At 61.5% G+C, this 20,336-nt stretch overlaps 4 protein-coding genes and 3 non-coding genes across 7 annotated transcripts; 6 read left to right on the top strand and 1 right to left on the bottom strand.

Moving 5' to 3' along the window:
• Positions 1-1,093: 1,093 nt before the first annotated feature.
• Positions 1,094-10,441, top strand: LMJF_15_0710 (conserved hypothetical protein; the record flags this gene model as incomplete). The annotated part of the gene is made up of 1 exon (XM_001681932.1): positions 1,094-10,441. The coding sequence occupies one exon, from the start codon at positions 1,094-1,096 to the stop codon at positions 10,439-10,441; it is 9,348 nt and encodes a 3,115-aa protein (XP_001681984.1).
• Positions 10,442-11,073: 632 nt separating this feature from the next.
• On the top strand, positions 11,074-13,041 carry LMJF_15_0720 (putative flavoprotein monooxygenase; the record flags this gene model as incomplete). The annotated part of the gene is made up of 1 exon (XM_001681933.1): positions 11,074-13,041. The coding sequence occupies one exon, from the start codon at positions 11,074-11,076 to the stop codon at positions 13,039-13,041; it is 1,968 nt and encodes a 655-aa protein (XP_001681985.1).
• A 981-nt stretch (positions 13,042-14,022) lies between these two features.
• LMJF_15_0730 (conserved hypothetical protein) lies at positions 14,023-15,153 on the top strand (the record flags this gene model as incomplete). Its single annotated transcript, XM_001681934.1, has 1 exon — positions 14,023-15,153. The coding sequence occupies one exon, from the start codon at positions 14,023-14,025 to the stop codon at positions 15,151-15,153; it is 1,131 nt and encodes a 376-aa protein (XP_001681986.1).
• Positions 15,154-17,817: 2,664 nt separating this feature from the next.
• Positions 17,818-18,522, top strand: LMJF_15_0740 (hypothetical protein; the record flags this gene model as incomplete). Its single annotated transcript, XM_001681935.1, has 1 exon — positions 17,818-18,522. The coding sequence occupies one exon, from the start codon at positions 17,818-17,820 to the stop codon at positions 18,520-18,522; it is 705 nt and encodes a 234-aa protein (XP_001681987.1).
• Positions 18,523-19,274: 752 nt separating this feature from the next.
• On the top strand, positions 19,275-19,346 carry LMJF_15_TRNAASP_01. Its single transcript has one exon. It is a non-coding gene; the product is annotated as a tRNA-Asp (tRNA).
• A 40-nt stretch (positions 19,347-19,386) lies between these two features.
• LMJF_15_TRNAGLU_01 lies at positions 19,387-19,458 on the bottom strand. The gene has a single exon. It is a non-coding gene; the product is annotated as a tRNA-Glu (tRNA).
• A 72-nt stretch (positions 19,459-19,530) lies between these two features.
• Positions 19,531-19,652, top strand: LMJF_15_5SrRNA_01. The gene has a single exon (XR_002460101.1). It is a non-coding gene; the product is annotated as a 5S(M5) ribosomal RNA (ribosomal RNA).
• The last annotated feature ends 684 nt before the right edge of the window (positions 19,653-20,336 follow it).

Consider the following 20,336-nt stretch of genomic DNA (forward strand, 5'->3'; position numbering starts at 1 on the left):
CCGCGCACACACACGCAGCCTTCTCGCAGGCGCTGGTGCACCGCGGCGCTCTCTCCAGAGTACGGCGGGTGATGTTCAAGTCCAGCGAGCCACGTTAAAAGGGCGTTCCTGGCCGCTCTCTTGTACGTGTGTTTCCATGTTTTTGTGTTTGTTACCGCTGTGTTGCTCTCTCTCTCTCGTTTTCCCCCTTTCCTCGCCGTCTGTCGCGCGACTGCGCCATGCACGACCCCACCACCTCTGGTCTCGCCATGGCGTCTGTGGTGTTGGCGCATCCATATCATTGGCGTGTGCAGAGCCCGCAACCGCAGAAACTCTGTGTTGGTACACACGTATACAAACACACAAAGGCGAGTGCACGTATGGTATGCGTGCAAGCCGCACCCCGCACCCCCTTCATAGCCTCTCCCTCGCCCCGTCCATCCGTCCGCAGAAGCCGCCTCTTGTAGTGGCGCCCGCCAACCTTGAAAATGACTCGCACGGCACCGCTTCTCTCCGTGCGCCTGTAGCATCTCAGTTGCCCATCCGGGAAGCTCTCGCCACACCTTTCACTGTGCAGTCGTTGTACACGCCCGTTCGCGGACTCCGCCCTGCGTGTCGAACCGCCCGATGTGCGATCAGCAGCAGCAGCAGCAGCAGCAGCCGGGATGTGAGTCATGTGAATAATTATGACTTAGCTGCTGATGTGGCTGAAGTGCGACCTATCCACACCATGCAAGACCTGCACACCACGCTACTGGGGTTTGCCCGCGCTGCGGGGACGCCGTTCACGTTGCGCCAAGCATCCTTGCCGCACCAAGTAAGGGCAGCGGCGTTGTCGTCGTCGTCGTCACCAGCAGCAAAAACGCACAGCGAGGCTGTACTCCACTCGACACTGCTCCGCGACTTCAGCAGCCAGTCTTCCGTTCCGGTTACCACCCGAGAAGGTCGTCAGGCAAACTCGCTCACCGTGTCGGCAGTGCCGAACAGCGAGCGTCACCTTCTTCACCACCTCCTTCTGCATCGCCGCGAAGGGCGACGGCGCGAACGTGACGCCGCCGCACGGAGCGCGGCCGATGGCCCTGGCTTTCCGCCGTCCTCGTCTACACCGGGGGCGATGTCGGCGTCAACGCCGGCATCGACGCCAGCCTTTACGGGGGCCCCATGGTACCGTGCCTTCCAGCTGTTCAGTGAGGCGGTTCAGCAGCACCACGTGTCGCCAACGGCGCAGCACTTCAACCTGCTTCTATACATTGCCCAGCAGCACGCACTATGGGGCCGGGTGGACGAGGTGGAGGAATTTTGGGCGCATCTGCTGTCTTCTGTGCAACAGCTGCGACGAGAGAAGATGCGTGACCAGCGAAGAGCGGAACAAGCGGAATGGAAAGGCGGGGAGAAGGTCGGACGACACAGGACGGCGCCAGAGTTGGAGCAGCTCACGTCGTCGTCTCCATCGACCCACGCACCACCAGCATCGGCGTCACCGTCATCCACCACCACACCCACCCCTGCCATAACGGCAGCCGCTCTGACGCGGCAGATGGACGAGCTGAACGATATGGAGCAGGCCCTCATGCCCAACGCGCAGACATATGAGCTGCTGCTCGGGGGCGCGCTGGCACGGGGAATGTGGGGCCGCGCGCTGGAGTACTGTGCACTGCGCACTCGCAGTGGCGTTGCGACGATGACCGACACCTCAGTGCGTCAAGTACTGCAGGCGTACATTCTTGCAGAAACATCCGGCACCGTCACTCACGCCACCAGGTCCCACACAGAGGCATCGCCATCGAGTCCCGCACCGTATCGACTGAGGACAGGTGAACGAGGACAGCTCCTTCGCGCGGCAGCGCAACCGCAGCGCAGCAGCAACCACTCCATCGCTCACGGCGGGTCCGCACAAGAGTCGTATTGGTCCGCCGCGCTGCATTTTTTTCGGAGAAACTTCCACCGAGTCTCCAGCATGCATACGGTTTGGTGCATGGTAACGCTGCTGCACCGCGCTAACCACCCCGCAGAGCTTGTGCACGTGGTCAGAGAAGATTCCGAGCAGTTGGTGCAGACATCCCTACGATCCCTTGCCGCTCATGGGTTGACCTCCGTCGAGAGAGCAGCACTCTTGCGGACGCTAAAGATGGTGAGTGACGCGGCTTGCGAGCTCGGCGACTGGCGCACAGCGCTGCAAGTGCTGCGCGAGGTTGTGGAGCTGCGCCATCAGCTGCTCTCCAAGCGCACTGCAGCATTGGAGCAGTTCTGGGGTGCGCCACACCCGTCAGGCGAGGCGGGCATGCCGTTTGCCGCTGTCGCGGGCGGAAACCCTGCAAGTAGGGCCCCAGGTGCACCGCTGTCTCACACCACCACTCAGCATCTTGCACCACCGGACTTGATTGGAGCCGGGAGCAGCGACGAGGACGCCCGTCTCGATGAGGTACAGCTCTCCCGGTATGTTCTCAAGAACACCCTCCACACACTACGGCGCGTGCGCCGTTACGCGCACGTGATCGATGTGTACAGGGACACCCTGGGCCTACCTGCAGCGGCCGTTGATGCGGCGGCGGGCGCAGCACGCGAGGAGGAGGATGACGATGGCGCCGTAGTGTGGCGAAGCATGTGGACGCCGAGTGCGGTGGGCTACGTAGCGCAAGCAGCGCTGGCGGTGCGAGATCTAGACTTACTTCTTGAGCTCTGCGGACTGACACCCCACGGTTTGGAGGTTGCGACAGACAACGCAGCAGTGAGCTTGAGCACCCCTACCGAGGTCTACGATGCCACCCTGCGCCTTATCCAGTACCACATTGTCCGCCAGCGCTGTGAGGAGGAGAAGTCGGGGGTGTGTCCGAGCACGACTTCCGCCGCAGAAAAGGGACGCGATAGGTTGCAATGGGATGTCCTCTCGCAGCGCGTGTATGGGGTGTACCGCCAACGTGCCCTTCGCACGCTCGCGGAGGAGACCTCGCCGTACCACGCGTACCTGAAGCGCACGTGCCATGCGTTGTCGAGTGGGGGTGAAGGTCATACAGCCGTCGCGCTGCGCGCGACAGCAGTGGCCGCGGTAGCTGAGCTTGATGCCCCGCTTCTCTCCACTTCGCACAAGCCACTCATACAGCTTCTAGCGCAGTCCCTCCAGAGCGGCGTCGATTCTTCAACCGTCACCACCTCCCTTCAAGAGGAGGCGCTGAAGCACCTCCAGCGCATCCGCCGTCCCGACACCCTGGCCATCGCACTTGTCATGGACATTTTACGCAGCGAAGCATTCCAGCACCGCTTCTCCGGCGAGGAGGCGGAGTTGCTGCTTGCAGCAGTCCAGCAAGTGTTGAACGCCATTCTGGCGGAGCAGCACATCGAGCCCATCCACCTGCTGTCAACGTCACCGCATGGCGCAGCTACTCACGCGCCCAACGGCAGCGGCAGCGCACAGTCACAGCATTCATCGCGCTACAATCGCAGCCGGTCAGGCTCCGCCTTCCCCGCCGCCTCCAGGCCTGGTGCGGCAGAAGTCGGCTCGAAACTCACTCCAGCGCAGCTCGCGTCCCTCTCCACACTTACCGCCGCTGCCGTTCACATGAGCTTCGACATTCTGGCGCGTGTGCAGCCGCTGACGCTGCTGGCGTACATTCCCGCCTGTGTCGAGCTGGCGTGGTTGCCCAGCGCCGCAGCGCCAGCACAGCTGCAGCTTGCACAACAGGCGGTCGTGCAGTGGGCGGACGAAGAACTCAAGAGGGGGGCCGTTTTTACTGCCGAACCTCAGCGCGCCGCTATGGCCCAGATGAAGCCTGCTGCTGATGGCATTGTCGGCAGTGGTGGCGCTGCTGCTACGCGCCGTGGCGCGATGGACGCCAGCCCAGCCGCGATTGAAGCAAGCGGGAGAAGCGCCGTGGCGCACTTTGTGCTCACGTACACACAGTTCTTCTCTCGCAAGGCGATTACATCTGATGGGACTCCACCACTCGTCGCGGGGTCGTCCACCGCGGCGGCGGTAGCGAGTGGTCGCGCTGTGCTGGACGCTGCTGCCCAGGTGCTAGTGCAACTTCAGCGAAGCAAGCCGGGTCACCCGCCCACCGCAGCCATGTCTGCATTCATCTCAGCCCTGCGACACGCCTGGACGGAGAAGACATCCCTTGCCCATGGACCGCTGCCTCTCGAGACGACGTTGCCGCACAATGCGGAGCTGGAGCTGGTGGTAGTGACCTCTCTCAACGCGGTGGTGCAGCAGGTGGGTGCGTCCACGGTGAGTCGCTGGACCATGTGGGGCGACTGCGTCGACATGCTCATGACCTACATGGACTCACCGCTCGCCACTACGCGGCGACGAGAGACACAGATGGAGAAGGCACCAGCGGCAGTGATGCAGTCTCGCCCCGATTCCTGGAGGCGGGCAGAGGCGACGTACGAGACCCTGCGTGTCCTCCACATGTTCATCCGCCTGTGCGACAAGGCCGAGACGGGGTTCGTGGAGCGCGTGACGATGGACTGGCTACTGCTCGGCGCCAATAGTACGCGTAGCAGCAGCACCGGAGGTGGTGAATGTGCTTATCGTGAAAGCAGCGATAAGGACGCAGCGCGGCACAGCATGGTCATCACGCCGGTGGAACACCTGCGGTGTTTGTGTGAACTTGCTCACAAGCAGTTGCGTCGCACTCCGCCGGCGCCGCACGAGCCTTTTTCGCCGCCAGAGCTGGAGTCAATGCAGCTGCTGCTGGATGCACTGACATGGGCGTGTCGGCGGCATGCAAAGCCTCTCGTGCGCCGATTGTACGGGACTCTCGCCCCGTGGCTTGACACACTCCTTGAGGAAGCTGCCCCGCCGCCACCGCCCTTGCCAACAAGCCCCGCGCGGTCTGTCGCTGCCGGTGCTGAGGCAGCTGTGGAAAAGGGGGAGCTGCTCCATCAGCAGCTGAGCCGCCTGCGTGAGACGGCACTCACTGCGTGCATGACAGTGGCGCAGTGTCTCTCCAGCGGACCTCGTGTGGAGGTGTTGCAGGATTGGCAGCTGCAGCTCCGCGTTCTTCGGCAGCTGACCAATCAAGGAAACGGCCCAGTCCCACTATCGGATTTCGGCAGCCAGCGAAAAGTGGCGGCTCTCATCGATGGTATCGCCGCCGTCGCCGTTAAGCTGAAGCGAACCTGGCGCTACCTCCTGACGGAGCTCGCCCTCGACAGTCACCGAGCGGTCGGTGAGGCGCGCCGGCGGCAAAGCGCATCATCGTCGCTGCCGCCTTTGCAGCTGCCAGAAGCCGCCCTGCGCCACAGGAAAGGTGTCGAAGATGCCGCTGAGGCATTTGCGGCGTGGTGCAGCGCAGAACTGCTGCCACGGCTGGTCCTCTCGTGCTTGCGCGCATGTGTGGAGCATGAGGCGCTTAGAAGCACCCCGCCTACCATCGCGCCACCACCCGGTGCGACGCCTTCGTCGCCGCGTGCCCTCGTGACGGCGGCACTGCACAAGGTGGTCGACGCCGTTTGGGATATCGACTTCGCTGCCTTTGTGTGGAAAGTCTACTTTTGCGCACGCGAGGGGGTCGATGACGATGGCGCGCGCGTGCAGACGCTGGCACGGCTGCGCACTCGCGGCTATCACATCCTCAGCATGGAACTCTGCTGGCCAAATCCGGACGGCGCGTCACAGCAGCTGGCACGTCACCTCTATATGTGGATCCTCTTCACCGTGCACGGCGCCCCGGTGCGGGCGGCGGTGGCAGAACTTTGTCGCGACGTTGCCACCCTCGACGTCTTTCACGGCACACAGCGTGCCACGACATGTGCGGCCGCGCAGTCAGGTGCATCAGCGGCCGGCTGCACCGCCACCGCGGCCTCGCCGATGCCGTTCTTTCTCCTCTTCGCACAGGAGGTGGACACGCTCACTGAGGCGAAAGTTGCCGAGGCGCTTTCCTATGCCGGCTGTGCCAACCCCGCCGCCACCGCCGCTGCTGGCACCGATGACTCATCATCGCACGTGGCGGAACTAGCGCGGATGGCAGACGGCCGCACTGCCATGGAGTACCTCACAAAGCCCCTGGTGCACTACACCCCGTCGGTGCTGCGCGTCGTGCAACAGGCGGCGCAGCGGGTGCTGTACCTCGCTCTCTGCGAAGGTACGGCGGATGTGCAGGCCGCTGGAGGAGTCGCGAAGGCGGCTCACGTGTGTTCGTTTTGCCCTTTCTCCGTGGTCGCTCAGACACCTCGATCTGTGGGCTGCGCTGTCACGGGGCGCGCCGCCCTTCCTTCTGCGCTGCTGCTGTGTCGTTGCCTGGCCTGGACAGGGCAGGCGCACGCCTACCATGCTCTCCTGCGTGTGATCGAGGCGGCGGCGCATGAGACGCTGCGGGAGCCGGAGGCGGTCGTGTACGTCTTTCGCTATATGGAGCGACTTGGCCGCGCAGCAGAGAGTGCGGACGCGGCGACAAGAGACGGCGAGACCATCCTAAGCTCCAGCCCCGTGGAGGCATTTCTGGCCTTCTACATGAGCTCTACCACTCTGCGCCGCGCGTCGCCAGTGAGTGAGCGGGTATGTCTCGCTGCTCTGCTCGCATGTGCCGCGAACACGCGCAGAGGCGACGCCGCCGCGTCGCCACCCACCGTTGACCTCCTCACGTTGCTCACCGCCTTCACCCACGTCGTCTCGGACCACCTTGTCACCGAGTGGCAGCAGGGCCGCCTCTCCCCGCATCAGTCCGCTGTCTTGACGGAGTGGATGTTACGATTTCTCTGGGGAGGGGTACCGGTTTCGCCGATGGACGCGAGCACCGCCTCTCTGAAGCGCTACGGGGTTGTCAATGCTGCGGCTGCCGATGGCAACGTCACCGTCGTCGCCTCCGCAGCATTACCACTGCGCAGGGCTTCGATGCAGTGGCTGCTCGTGACGCGTGGCAGCATTGTGCCCCCGCCGCTACGGGACGAAGGGGCTGAAGCATCGACGCCATCTGCGTGCGCGGCAGGTGATAGCGCACCACAAACACCACCATCACGAGCTGCTGCTTCTGCGGAGCGCATTGTCTCTCTCGTGGCATCGCTGGACCGGGCAAGCCAGCGTTTTGAAGCATGTTTAGGTGGGGTGGTAGTATCGCCTAGCGCAGCAGCCGCACTAGGCGACGACTCCTCTTGTATGTTGTCAAGGGAGAGCCTGGCCAGTGAGCTGCCGCCGCGCCATCTGCCCGTAGGCTCTCCATCTGCTGATGAGAATCTCGTCCGCACGGTGCTACAGCAGCTTTCCACCCGACACGCCGCTCAGCAGCTGCTGCGCCGCTACCAAAGCCCCCACGATGCACTGCGTTCGCCGGTGCGGGTGCAGGACACGGAGGCGGAGGCGCTGGTGCAGGCGCTACCGGAAGACGCACGCGATAGCGCCAAAGCAACCCTACGAGGCGGTGCGGACCTTGCCGCCTCCTACGACGGCGACTCGGCGCGTAAGGCCTCGAGGCAGATGGCAAGAAGCCATGCTCGACAGTCGGTGCGGCCGGCCCCTGCAGCAAATGAAGAAGAGGCAGCGGAGCTGGAGAGCTGGCTAGACGCGGCCGTTGCAAGTCTGGCATCCACGACACCGGGCTTCGCGCCGCCACCGCCTCTGCCAGTGATATTGCGGTGTCCAGAGCAGGAAGGAGGTCGCACTTGGAGTGCACTTTACATGCAGCTCCTATCCATCACCAAGAACGTGCATCAAGGCCGCGAGGAGAGGGCGCACAGCACGGCAGGCGCATCAGAAAGCCTGCACGACCTCGACGGCTACGTTCGGCGTCGCGCTGTATTGCTGCGCCCTGCGTTGCTGCGGTTGATGTCGAATCTGGCTGACACCTCCAGTCGTCTTGATCCAGCGTCTCCCAGCCCAGATGGTGACGTTGGTCCGTGTGTGTGCTCGCTGCTTCTTATGTGCTATGTTCTCCTCCCACTGCGGTCACTACGGCCTCCGCCGTCGCTGGCGGAGGTGTTGGCAGTGGTGCGTCAAGAGTTGTGGAGGCTTCTCCTCGCCTGTAGCAGTGCGAGCGGAGCTGGCCAGTGCGCGCCGCACGCATCTGGATATCTTCCCCGCACCTCTTACAACGCGCTCGTACAGCTCTGTGTGCGTCCGTTGATGCTCGAAGCACTCCCGCAACTCCGCCTCCCCACCTTCGCCAGCAGTGAGTCCGGGGCAGCGGCGTTTGAGGCCGTCGCATCTGGGCTTCTTCTGGTGCACCGCGTGAGTGCAGACGTGTTTGAAATCCGAGCTCTTTCCTCCACCTTGGCGGATACGGCGGCGATATACACATCTCACCGCAGCACGGTTCCAGACGCGAATGCCGTGAACGCGCTGCAGCAGACCGCACGCGAGTTTCTCCACCTCGCTGGTCAGGAGCTTTATCATCTCCACACCAGCTCCGGCTTGGCGGCATCTTCGCCAGAGCCACTGCAGATGCTGTATAGACGGCTCGTGCGTGCCTGGATGCAAGCGGGGGTCTTGCTCGGCGACGCGCGCTCGCTACTGTGGTGTGGCCAACGCCTCACCGCTTGGTCACTGCAGAAGCAGCAGGAAGCGACAGCGTTGGCGTGGATCGCCGAGGGATACGGTGCGGTGTCAGCCAGCACCGCGCAGTCCAGTGAAGTGGCCGAAGCTGATGCTGCTACGGAGTGGCTGTGCGTGCTACCTGTCGCTGTGTTACTTGCAGCAGTCTGCAGTCCCGCCCTCCGCAGCAGCACAGGGGTAAGCGAGGCGCTGTTGTCGCTTGCCTCTGTGCTGCCGCTTCCCCACAGTATCCGCGACACGGTGTCCAACAGCCAGGACGGCAGCGGTGTGGTTTCGGCGGACGAGTATGTCAGCTTGTTTCGCCACTGGCAGCAACTGCTGCAAGGACGTGTGACCGAGGCGGCCAGCAGGCATCGTGGTTGTCAGCAACAGCGCTGGCTTTTGTGTCACCGCCCTTTCGCCGTCATCCTTCACGGCAGCGTGCCTGCGGATGCGACTCTGGCACTCGTGGAAGCGGTGCGTCGGCAGGTCGAGGAGTATCTCGCCGGTTCAGCGACCTGGTATCCGCCGCAGTCGCAGCAGGTCACACCCGTGTCCTCCGACGTGGCGCCAGCTCTCGGAGGCGGCGACAGCAGCAGCAGCAGCAGCCATGCCACGATCGCTGCCGCTGACCTTTGTGCGGCCTTTCAATGTGTAACGGGCGCCAGTGAACGTGACATGCGAGCTTTTATGCGACTGGAGGCGGCGAAGCGCACTCCTGGCGGCAAGGGCGTTGTCAGGGGGGAGCCGAAGAAGGCGCTAGAAGTGCAAGCGGCGTGGCGCCTCATTCATCGTGCAGCGCTGCAGGAGCGTCAGCAGTGCGGCTCAGGGATCGGTGCTGCCGCCGCGTGGACGCCTTTGGTCCCGCCTGCGGCATGGCGAGCGTACCTGCTGCATCTCCACCCGGTAGTGCCCCACTCCGTGCACTTCGTTCCAATGGCTGTGACGGAGGTGCTCATGTTGCAAAGTTGCACTACATGGACGGAGGGACTGGCTGTGATCGAGCATTCACTAGGGACGCTGCATCGCTCTGGCGCCACGCCTGTGCAGCAATACATGGCGCAGCTCTTGCTGGAACGGGTGCGGCGCACGGAGGGGAGCGCTGAAGGGTTCAAGACAGCTGATGGAAGAGTGGAGGAGCACCATTTTTGTGCCGGGCTGGAGACATACACGTACATGGTGCAGCAGCAGCCTACCGAAGAAGAAACGAGCGGAGGAAAGCCGGTGGCGTTTCCACGTTGGCGTCTGTGGTTGCAGCACATGGCACGGCGTTCGACACACGGCACAGCGGCGCTCGTGTGCCGCATCTTTGATCTCATGTTTATTCATCACATGCAAACCACTCGCGCCTCGGCGCGCGACACCATTACTTGCTCGCCTTCTGTGTTGGCGAAGCACACCCTCATGGAGGCGCTGCGCTGCGGCGTTCACGACCCTGCTTTGACCCGCGTTCTTTTCCGTCTCTTCTGGGTCGAGCAGCACCGCCGCGTCGAGGGCGCGCACGTGTTCTTGTCCGCGCTGCGGGCCGCCAAGCTGGCGCGGAGCGACGCACTCGCGCTGGAAGCGATGCTAACGTATTTACGGGTGTCCGACCCGAACGCGGCCACCACGCAGCGGACGACAGAGTGGAGCTCGCGTGTTCTGCAGGTCATCAGCGCCTGTGAAGCGCGTGCCACCATCCCAGGCTCACGCGTACCTTCCTCGGGCTTCTCCTCTGCCTCTGCGTGGCAGCACCTTAAGGTGGCCGCTGAAGAGGCGGCAGAGCTTCAGGGACCGACGCACCGCTTCTCTGTCGAGGCCCACCGTGCGACATGGAAATCGTGGACAGTGCTGTGTCGCCTGCAGGTAGTGCCCAAGGACGTAGCGCTCTGCGTCGTCCATCTCTTCAAGCAGTACGACCGCCTCACCGAGGTGGAGGAGCTCATGGTGGCCACCTGCTATGACATGACGATGGCGCAAGCGGAGAGGCGTGTCGGTGGTGGTGACACTGAAGAGTAAGAGTGCGACAGAGGCATTTAGCGAGAGAGAGACGCACACATATGACGGATGTGGGTCACGATGACCAACCAGCACGCCGAGATGTGAGGCGCCTGCTTTACCCGACGGTGGTGCAGGATTCGGTAGACGTGTGTGTGTGTGTGTGTATGTGCGGTTACGCCTGTTTTTGTTGTTGTTTGAGTAGACAACGCTTGGCAGCCGTGAAGAAAAGGGCACGCCATGCACCCCGCCACCTTTGTCAACCACCCATGTGGCTCTAACCCGTGTGTGAAGGGGAGGGGAGGCGTCTGCGGCACCTCCCAAGGCCACAGCGTACGTGTGCGCTTGTTTGTGCGGCGGACCCATACAAAGGAAGGAGAGCCCGCCCGCCCGCCCCCCCCCCCGCTACGGTAGCGCTCGGGGTGTCAGGGGGGAAAAAGGGGGCGGCGCTGACCAACACGGCGTCTCTCCGTGGTGCAACTCATCCTTTTGCTGATCTCCCATCCCTTCCCCTCGCCTTCGCTCCTGCCAACCACTTGAGAAGCGCTCGCGGATTTTGCGCAGTTTTCACAGCGTGTGCGCGGACACGCACGCACGGGACACAACAGATACAATAGCGCCCGCAGGCCCACAGACTCGCCCTTTCTCCGCAGATGCTGCGCCGCGCGTACCGCCTGCTGGGCTCCACCAATCGCTACACGGACGGGTCCGGGCGGGCGCTGGAACCAAACTCGATTCCTCGCGACCTCTATGTCCAGACAATCAGCAACCGCGCCTACCCTGTGCAAGGCGAGTACTGGCAGCCGGTGACGGCTGGCAAGCCGTCTCCGCACAAGGGCAATGTCATCATATCCGGCGCTGGCGTCGTCGGCCTCACTATGTCGGCCCAGTTCGCTCTGCGTGGATGGCACACAACAGTGATCGAGCGCAGCCCACCCCTGCAGCAAGTGAAGGATGAGCCAATGCAGACTGCGGCGGCAGCGAGCGACGCGTCCACTGGTGCGGTGGACCCCACCGTTAGTCCATCTCCGCCGTCCCCGCCGCTCTCCCTCCAGCCCTATCGCGGACCGCTCCGGCGCCCTCACTTCGGCGCAGCATCTGAGCAGAGCAGTAGCATCAGCACCGGCAGCCGTGATGACGATGGAATGGCTGGTGTTGCTTCTTTCTCCGGCTCGGCAGAGTCGTCCTCGCCATCGAGGTACAGTCCATTCATCGAGCTGCAGTACGCACTGGTAACACGCCGCGCCTTGGACGCGCTAGAGGCGGCGGGGGTGCGACTCCGCGCCCTCCGCCACTTGGGCGTCAAGGTGCGCGGCGTGATGGATCACCCTGGGGCCTACAACAGCTGGATCACTGCCGGTCTCACCGAGCACCACCCGTTCGCGGTCAACATGCTCTCGATGGATTTGTTCCAGCTGCGCCGTCTACTGGAGGCGCATGTTGCGCACAGTCTGCCGTCAGCGAACCTGCAGGTCTTTTACGAGCACGTCATCGAGGCAGTCTACCCTCTGCGTCAGCAACTTGTGGTGTGTCCATGGGAGAGCAGCGCTTTGGCGAGGCAGTGGGCGGAGTCCTCCGTCGGCTCTTCGAACTCATCCTCTACCGAGGAGGGTCGCACCGCGCAGCTTGTCGCTGAGGCCCGCCAACCTCGGCGCAAGCCACACACCAGCCTCACCCTCAGTGCCCGGAAGTGGGAGAAGAAGTACGCAGACGACGCTGTAGACTACGACTTGCTTGTGTCGGCCGAAGGCGTGAACTCACATCTGCGGGACCTCGTGGATGTGGAGGGATTCGTGGCGGATGTGGACATGGGTGTGCGCTGGTGTCTCCTCCGTAGCGACCAGCTCAGCCACGAGCACGTGCACCGCTGGTTGCACCGTCGCCGCACGACGGCCATCGTGTCAGCGCAATCCTACCACGTCCAGTCGGCGCACCAGGTGCCACTCACCCTTGCCTTTCCGCGTATCGAGGGGAGCAACCTCTTTTCCGTCATAGTGTACGCCCCGCAGGGTGAGTTGGCGGGCCTCGACGACGTCGAGATGCTCCGGCACTACCTGCCGGACCTCGCCTCATCTTCCTCCTCGTCTCCAGCGGCTGCTGAGTTGCGCTCCTTCGTCACCGGCGCACAGGCCTACCCCACTGTCTACTGCGAGCAGCTGTACAACACAGTGGGGCTTCCTTCCGCCGTGCTGGTGGGCGACGCGGCGCACACGTGTAATCCCTTTTGGATGCAGAGCCTCGCCCTCGGCCTCGAGGATGGTGCGAACCTGCTGAATCAGGTGGACGCCTACTCCCGACACTTCTACGACGCCGTGAAGCAGTACAGCAACGAGCGTGGCAGCAGCGGCGACGCACTGCGTGAGCTGACGGACAAGTGCCTCTACTACGAGCGCCGGAAGCACGTGAGCCCGTTCATTCGCTTCCAGAATTTGTATCAGCACTTCCTGAATGTCTGTATGCCACGTGGCTGGAACACGCTCTACGAAGGCTCGGTCAACCACGTCTACTCGCGCAGCATCGAGGACATGCTGAACAGCCGCGGCTACACCTCGTACGACTACGCCGAAAAGCAGCAGGCGAAGCACCGCCTCTTTTATCATCTTGGACGGTTGTACACGTGAGAGAGAGAGTGAGAGACACGCCTGTGCGGGGGCTCTCGCTCGCCCTCCCGTCTTTCTCCGCTGCCGCACCCCATGTTGCATCATCAGCACACCGGAGAGAGACGGAGACAGAGATCGTGGAAGGGAAATGGTTCGAAAAGGGAGAGGGAGATGCAACTGCTGGCATGTGTTGTCGACCCTGTCGCCTTCGCCTTCTCTTTTGGGGGGAGGGCGTGTGAAGGCCAGCCCACTCAGGAATTTTCGGTTGTCGTTGTTGCGGTCGTGCGCCTCTCCCTCTCCCTCTCTCTGGCTGCTTTCCGTGCCCTCTTTCCCTTTCTGTCGCTCCCAGTGTTTTTTGCTGATCCAAGCCGATAGACAAGGTCATCTGACGCAAGCGCATACGTCTCGTACATAGGCGCACGAGTGCGTGGATGCATGTACACATATACATGTGTGTGTGTGTGTGTGTGTGTGTGTGTGTCGCTGTTGGCGTTTACGAAAGCGACATGTGGTGATCTCGGGGCCCACCCCCTCCCTCTCTCCTCCTCAGTAGAGGCACACTCGATACTGGCGGCAGCACACCTACACGCTGCGGCCTATGGCTGTGAGAAGCACTTCCCCTCCCCCCTTTCCTTACTCGCAGGAAGTCATCGCCTGTGGCTGCTTTGATACCGGGATACTTGAGTGTATGAGGCATGCGACAGCCAGAGCCGCACAAGTGCATCACGAACACGGCACCCTTTTTTTTTTGCCCCCCCCACTGCTGCTGCTGCTGCTGCTGCCTTCCATCTCCGCCTCCATTCTCTCACACCCTCCAACGCGCTTGTTGGCATTTCCGTTGTTCTTCACGCTTCACAGGCTTACGCACACACGCATCACCACCCCTGCGGTTGGTGCTCATGCGGGCCGCTCGGTTTACTCGCCCACCCACCCACCCACCCCTCCTGTCTCAAGCCTTTACCTCTCTTCTTTTTTGTTGTGGGTTCCACGCAGCCGGTCGAGATGCGGATGGACTCATCGGCTGGCGGCTTCTTCTTCTCCTTCGGGTCTTCCAGCACGACCGATAGGTGCCCTGGTGCCACCACCGTGGACGCTGCCGATTCTACCAGCTCCACGCTGGGCACCGCCGTGCCTTCTCCGCCAGCGTGGCCGCCCGCAAAGACATCGACGGCGACCTTTCCGTGGGTTTCCCTGGACTCCGACACGCTGCAGGAGTGGGCTGCCGGGTACTGCTGCGCGGCACCAAGCAATCATGTGAAGTGCAGCCTCTCAACAAAGCCCTTGCAGCTGAAGCTTCGTGCGGCCTTGCCAGCGAGCGCTCCAGGCGACGCCTCCTCATCCGCAGACGTAAACAGACCGAACATCTTTACGCTATGCTACCAGACCTCTCCAGAGGTGGATGCGCTGACATCCGTGGCCGCCACACAGACGCCAGAGATGACGCCATCGAGCTCGGCCAAAAGGGAGCGTCGCGACGTGATACCAGGGCAATACTACGGCGGGCTGAAGGTGTGGTCTTGCGCTGTGTTGCTCGCCGAATACCTGGCCAACCACGCCGCACAGTACCGCAGTCTCTTTGAGGCTGCGGCGGTGGTCGCAGAGCTTGGGTGCGGTCAAGGACTTCCCGGGCTGGCAGCCATGTGCCTTGGAGCGCGGCGCGTGGTGTTTCAAGACTACAACGAGGAAGTGCTCAATGTGTGCACGAAGCCGAACGTGGCGGCCACAGTTTGCGCAAACGAAAGTCTCCAGCAGTCACGAGGCGGCGTTGGCACAACGCCGCTACTGCACGCCAAATTCGTTCACGGTGACTGGGTTGATCTCTCTTGGGAGTCCCAAGGCGCTGCCTCCTCCTCTGTCGGCCTCGAAGCCTTCTGCGACGTCATCCTTGGCTCTGACGTCACCTTTGACAAGGGTGCGTGCGACAAGCTTGCCTGCGTCTTACATCGCTGGCTGCGGCCCTACACAGGAACCGCTATCATTGTGTCAAAGGACTACTACTTTGGCACCAACGGCGGCTACCTGGAGTTCACCAAGTCCGCAGAGCCGTACGGGCTGCGGGTGGAGCTGTTGAAGCGCGTGGACACGGCAGACAAGATGCCGCATGTGGTGCTGCGTGTCACTCACGCGGCATAGAAGAGCCCCTGTTTCTCCCTCCTGTGAAGGGGAGTTCCCGAGATGGATCATGGTGACTGCTGCAAGCAGTGTTCGCGAGGCCGCCCGTCCAAATGCAGCGCGCGCAGAGGGAGGAAAGTCACCCTGGGGCGTCTGTTATGTTGCACCTACAAGCGAGTACGATCCCGTAGGAGATCATCACATGACGAGCAAACCAAACCAAGCAGGAAAGGGCCGGAACAAGTTGATCATGTGCTGCCCACTTTCTCTGTGTATGTGTGTGTGTGTGTGAGTGTTTGTTTGTGTGTGTGTGTGAGTGTTTGTTTGTGTGCGCGCGTGCGTTTCTTTGCGTGTGCAGTCCGCCGCCGCATGCTCTTCCGCCTCAAGGCAGAAAACAATGAAAACGACTTCATCCAAGAGCGGCTTGCGGTAAAGAGGCGACTCGTCGTGTCTTCATCTCTACAGCATCCTCTCTGTGTTGCCGCGCCTCCGTTTGTGTGCACGTCAACGCACTTTTCTGGACCTCGTCACATCCCCCACGCAGACACCAGGGTCGACACCGCTCATCACTCCACGTAGAAAAGCCCCCGTGTCCGAGGAGAGCCACCATAGCAAGGACGTCCACGGCAATACAATCACGCCATTTCGCACGGAGCGCACAGAGCGCGACGAGAAGAGCACCTTCCTGGGGTGGAAGTAGTCCACCTCTAGCAGCGCTCCTGCCCCCCCCCCGCCGCTGCCGCCGCCGCGACATTTTGGTCAGCCTGGTTCCCTTCTCTCTCATTTCCTTTGTACGCCTCGTCCTCACGGCTCTGTCGGTCGGCACTCCGTGGCACCGCAAGCAGCACGACAACCCGAACGGGTTGCATAGTGAAAACCACCTCTTCTACCTCTTCGAGCATGTGACGAAGGTCGAGGAGTCTCTGGGTGTGGTCACGCACCCGAGGAGCCTGTGCACGCATGTGCAGCGTCGTGTGCGGGTGCTGGAGGCATTTTCCATTGTGTCATCCGCCATGACACGCTGGCCATGTTTGCGCTCAGCGTGCTGAATGCCTACTAGCGGTCCGTGGCGCGGAATATGGTGATCCGCAATGTCACGCTCGTCTTCACCGCCCGCAGGATGGGTAGCCTCGGGATTGAGGTCTGCTTCAACTTGAACGTATACCCCTGCAGCCTCGCGGAGTGCGGGGGCGGCGCAAGCTACCGCTCGCAGCTCTAAAAGTCGTACGCGGGCTTTTGCCTCGCAGCGGGCGGCCTGGCTGTTGACGGCGCTGGGCAGCGGCATTATCGCCGCGAGCAAGTTCACTGTCCCGCTCGATGCGCAGACGGTGGACAAGAGCATTTACTCCACCATGCTGCCCCGTATCGCACTGGTGCTGCAAGGATGGAACGTGGCAGCTCGTGGCGGTCGGACTTCTCTCTTTGTGATGAACTTCCAGTCCCGGTGCTGGTGCAGTACTTCCGCGCCGATGAGGCTTTGGGCATCTCCCTCATCCTGCTCAGCATGCTGACGGGCGGCTTCGGCCTTGTGGCGTCGTCCTTCTGCACTATGGTGTCGTGCTTCGCCATCACCGCGGCGTCCCCACCTGACGAAGAAGTAGCTCCCTTCAATGATTCCACGCAAGACGGCCAACCAGATCGCTGTGGAGGAATATCAGCGAGGGTGCGAGCGGAAGTGGGATGCAGAGGAGGAGGTGCAGTACGCGGAGAGGAGTGCGGAGGACAAGCAGGGTTAGGGATAATGTGATGGCTGCCTCCGAGGTACTACCGCGCGCCGTTATCCCCTTCTCCTCTCCCAGCCTGTTGGTTTGAGCGCACTGCTCTAACAACCGGCGCCCCGTCGGACATACGAGGAGGATAAAAAAAAAACGCAGGAGACGCGGGGTACTCGTCTGCCAGCGTGTGTGTGTGTGTGTGTGTCGAGTGCTCTCCCCCTCTCTCCTCCCTCTTCTGATTGTCAAGCATCGAAATGCGAGCAAAACCGCCGCATCTGCGCGGCGCTTACCGTTTGTTTGTTTGTTTGTTGGAGGTGGAGGGGGATTCTTCTTGCTGCTTTGTGATGTACGCCTCACCGTGTCGCCGTCGTCCTCGTCTCTCTGGTTTGATTCCCTAATAGTGCGTGCTCCATCCGTTTCCATTTCTTGTTGGAAGGGGGAGGGAGGAGAGCCGAAGGTGCACCACAGCATGACGCTGCCGCTAGTGTGCGTGCTGTACGGTGCAGTGCAAGCGAGGAGGCGAGACGTGGGGCCTGAAACGCTCTCAGACGTGTGTGTAGTGCTAAGCAGCAACTGCCAGTGCGGTGGAGAGAGCTCGATCGCTGCTGGTCTGTGTGTAGACATGGGTGTGGGTGTGGATGAGTAGCACAGACACCGCACACGTCTTTCCGATCTTTTTCATCTCGACGCGTCACTGTCGTGTGCGTGTTCATCTGTGATCAGCTTGTTGTCCTCTGTGTGAGTCTCAGCGATTCAAGCAAAGGAGGACGCCGTGAAGATGGGTGTTTGGGCCAGTTTGAGTGCTGCTCGTTTAGTTCCCTTTGCTCAGGTCGATAGTGAAGAGTATGCGTGTGGCTTTATGTTGCACGCTCACTGGTGCTCTTGCCTCTGCACACACATAGGCGGTGCGCAACTGGGCCGCTGAGCAGCAGAGTCATCATGCATGCAGGCGTCCTTTGCTTCCCCTTTCATGGTGTCTATATATCCCCCTTCCTCCCTCATTCTCTTGGTCACCCTTCCTTGTTCTGCTGTGGCGCCCTCCTGCCGACACGCGCGCGCCTTCCCCGCGGACGACTGCTGCCCACACACACACCACACACACACACACACGCCATCCCCACATGGATGCACATTTCAGAACAATATCCGTTTCTCGCGCGTATCCATAGCACATCACACAGCTATCTTGTTCACACTCGCCAAGGCTTTTCCCCGGTTCAATATGGAGAAACTTGTCCGTGCCAGTATGAACTACACCATCTTCGGCTTGGCCTCTGGTGTTTACTGGCGCGAGCTCACGAAGCACCTCAAGTACATGAGCAACGGTACCTCGCAGCTGCGTGTCATGCACACCCATTGCTTCGCCCTAGGCAGCTTCTTTTTCTTGTTTGTCCTCCTCTTGGAGAAGTGCTTTGCCCTCACCAAGCAGAAGAACTACAAGAAGTTCTACATCACGTACAATGTCGGTCTCGGCATTACGCTCATGATTATGATGATCCACGGCACCATGACCGTCATGGGAAAGGATCAGAACAGCCGTCTCATCTCGTGGACCGCCGGTCTGGGACACATCTTCATGAGCGTCGGCTTCGGCTACTTCTATAACGTCCTGCTGAGTGCTGTGCGTGCGTCAGGTGACAAGGCAGGCAAGAAGACGGTCACGGCAAGCCCGTGAGCATTCGGAGCAGGGGAACCAAGCGTGGGAAAGCCCCATCTTTTTGTCTGCGTTGGCCTTGGCTTTGTGGGTCTTCTAACGCGCCTCCGCTCTCCTGCACACACGAATACACCAACGCGCTCGAAACTTACGCTTTTATTTCGTTTACGGTTTTCTTTGTCATATCTTCCCACAGGCCCCGGCCTGCGTGCCTCTCACCTATCCTTCCCCCTCCCTCCCCTCCGCTGCGGCGCACGGGTCGCCACCACGGGGGAACACACAGACAAAGCACCAAAGCATTCATCCTGTTCCATTTTCCCACGCACACGCACGCAAACCGCCTGCCGTGTGTGTGCTTGTGCGTGACGGCAAGCGAGACCATGTACATCGGGCGCCGCCTCTACAAACTCTCATGCCCACATTTCCTTCACCGTCATCACCATTTCTTCGCTCTTCCCTAACCCCCACCCACCCACCCCTTCCCCTCACGCACCTCCTCTGATGGACTTCCCCAAGCCCAACCGGCATCCACAGCAGAGAGAGGCGAACCTCTTCAGAAAGGCAAATGAGAGCATTGAGGCGCTTGCGCTCGCAGTCCACTCGAGCATACGCATGCACGACCGCGAAGTGCGCGTCCAGCGAAACCCGTGCCGCTAGCCCAAAGGGCGCCCCCGTGCCGCCCTTTTTCTCCTCAGAAACCCCCAACCCCACCCCCGGAGCGCCTAGCCACTGGCCATATTACCTTCTCGTATACGTCCATAAGTGGCTTTCAGTTCTCGGTAGTATAGTGGTTAGTATACCCGCCTGTCACGCGGGTGACCCGGGTTCAATTCCCGGCCGGGAAGCTTTTCCTATGGTGCACGGCGGCGCCCCGCGGCGGAAAAGTTCCGATGCCGGGGATCGAACCCGGGTCTAGCGGGTGAGAGCCGCTTGTTCTATCCACTATACCACATCGGAATGATACTCGGCAGAGGCGTTAGAGAATGATCTGTGGGGGGTGTGAAAGCATCTCTGTGGGTTCGACGGGCTTTCGAGTACGACCACACTTGAGTGAAAACACCATATCCCGTCCGATTTGTGAAGTTAAGCACTCACAGGCTCGGTTAGTACTGAGGTCAGTGATGACTCGGGAACCCTGAGTGCCGTACTCCTTTTCCTTTTTCATGGGGTCATCCCCCCATCCTCTTCCCCCCTCCTCCCGGGAGGAGCAAAAAAAAAACGTGGCCGGCGCGACCTGGTTCTCCCGCGTGGTGCCTGGGGCCCGGGCCTGGCAAAGGACACGGCACCCGACGCCCCACAAAGGCGACCCCCCCCGGCCGCAGAAAAACATTTGCAGGACCCCGGGAACGATGGCAACGCCGTGCGGAAAGGAAAACCCACCCCGAGAGGACCCCGCAGCAACGGCGCCCGCTGGAGGAAGAAACCAGCTAGCGCTTTAAGAGCTAAGCAAAAGCACTTCCAGCACCAAAGCCGCCACCAAAGAAGCGGCAAGCCACAAAGCAAAGGCTGCAGAGCACTTTTTCCAATAAACCGCACCCGCGGCCCAGAGCCCACCCCAACGACGGCCACCCGCGCCCCCACCGCCCCGCCACCGAGCAGCCCCCAAACGCGACCCTTTGCAGCGGACACAAACGGCACGTTCAGCCCCGTCACCCTGAACGGCTGAGAAAGATTACATTTCGGGAGCGAGGGGACAAGCCAAGCCCCTCAAAGCATGAAACGGCCCGGGATTCAGAGAAAAGCAGCATTTACTGCCAATCCTTCTCTTTAAAGGCGATCTTTGACGCATTCCACAATTTAACATTAGGGACCGATAGCACTTACCCATACCACCC

This window comes from Leishmania major, chromosome 15 (assembly GCF_000002725.2).
Source record: "Leishmania major strain Friedlin complete genome, chromosome 15".
NCBI lineage: Eukaryota > Euglenozoa > Kinetoplastea > Trypanosomatida > Trypanosomatidae > Leishmania > Leishmania major.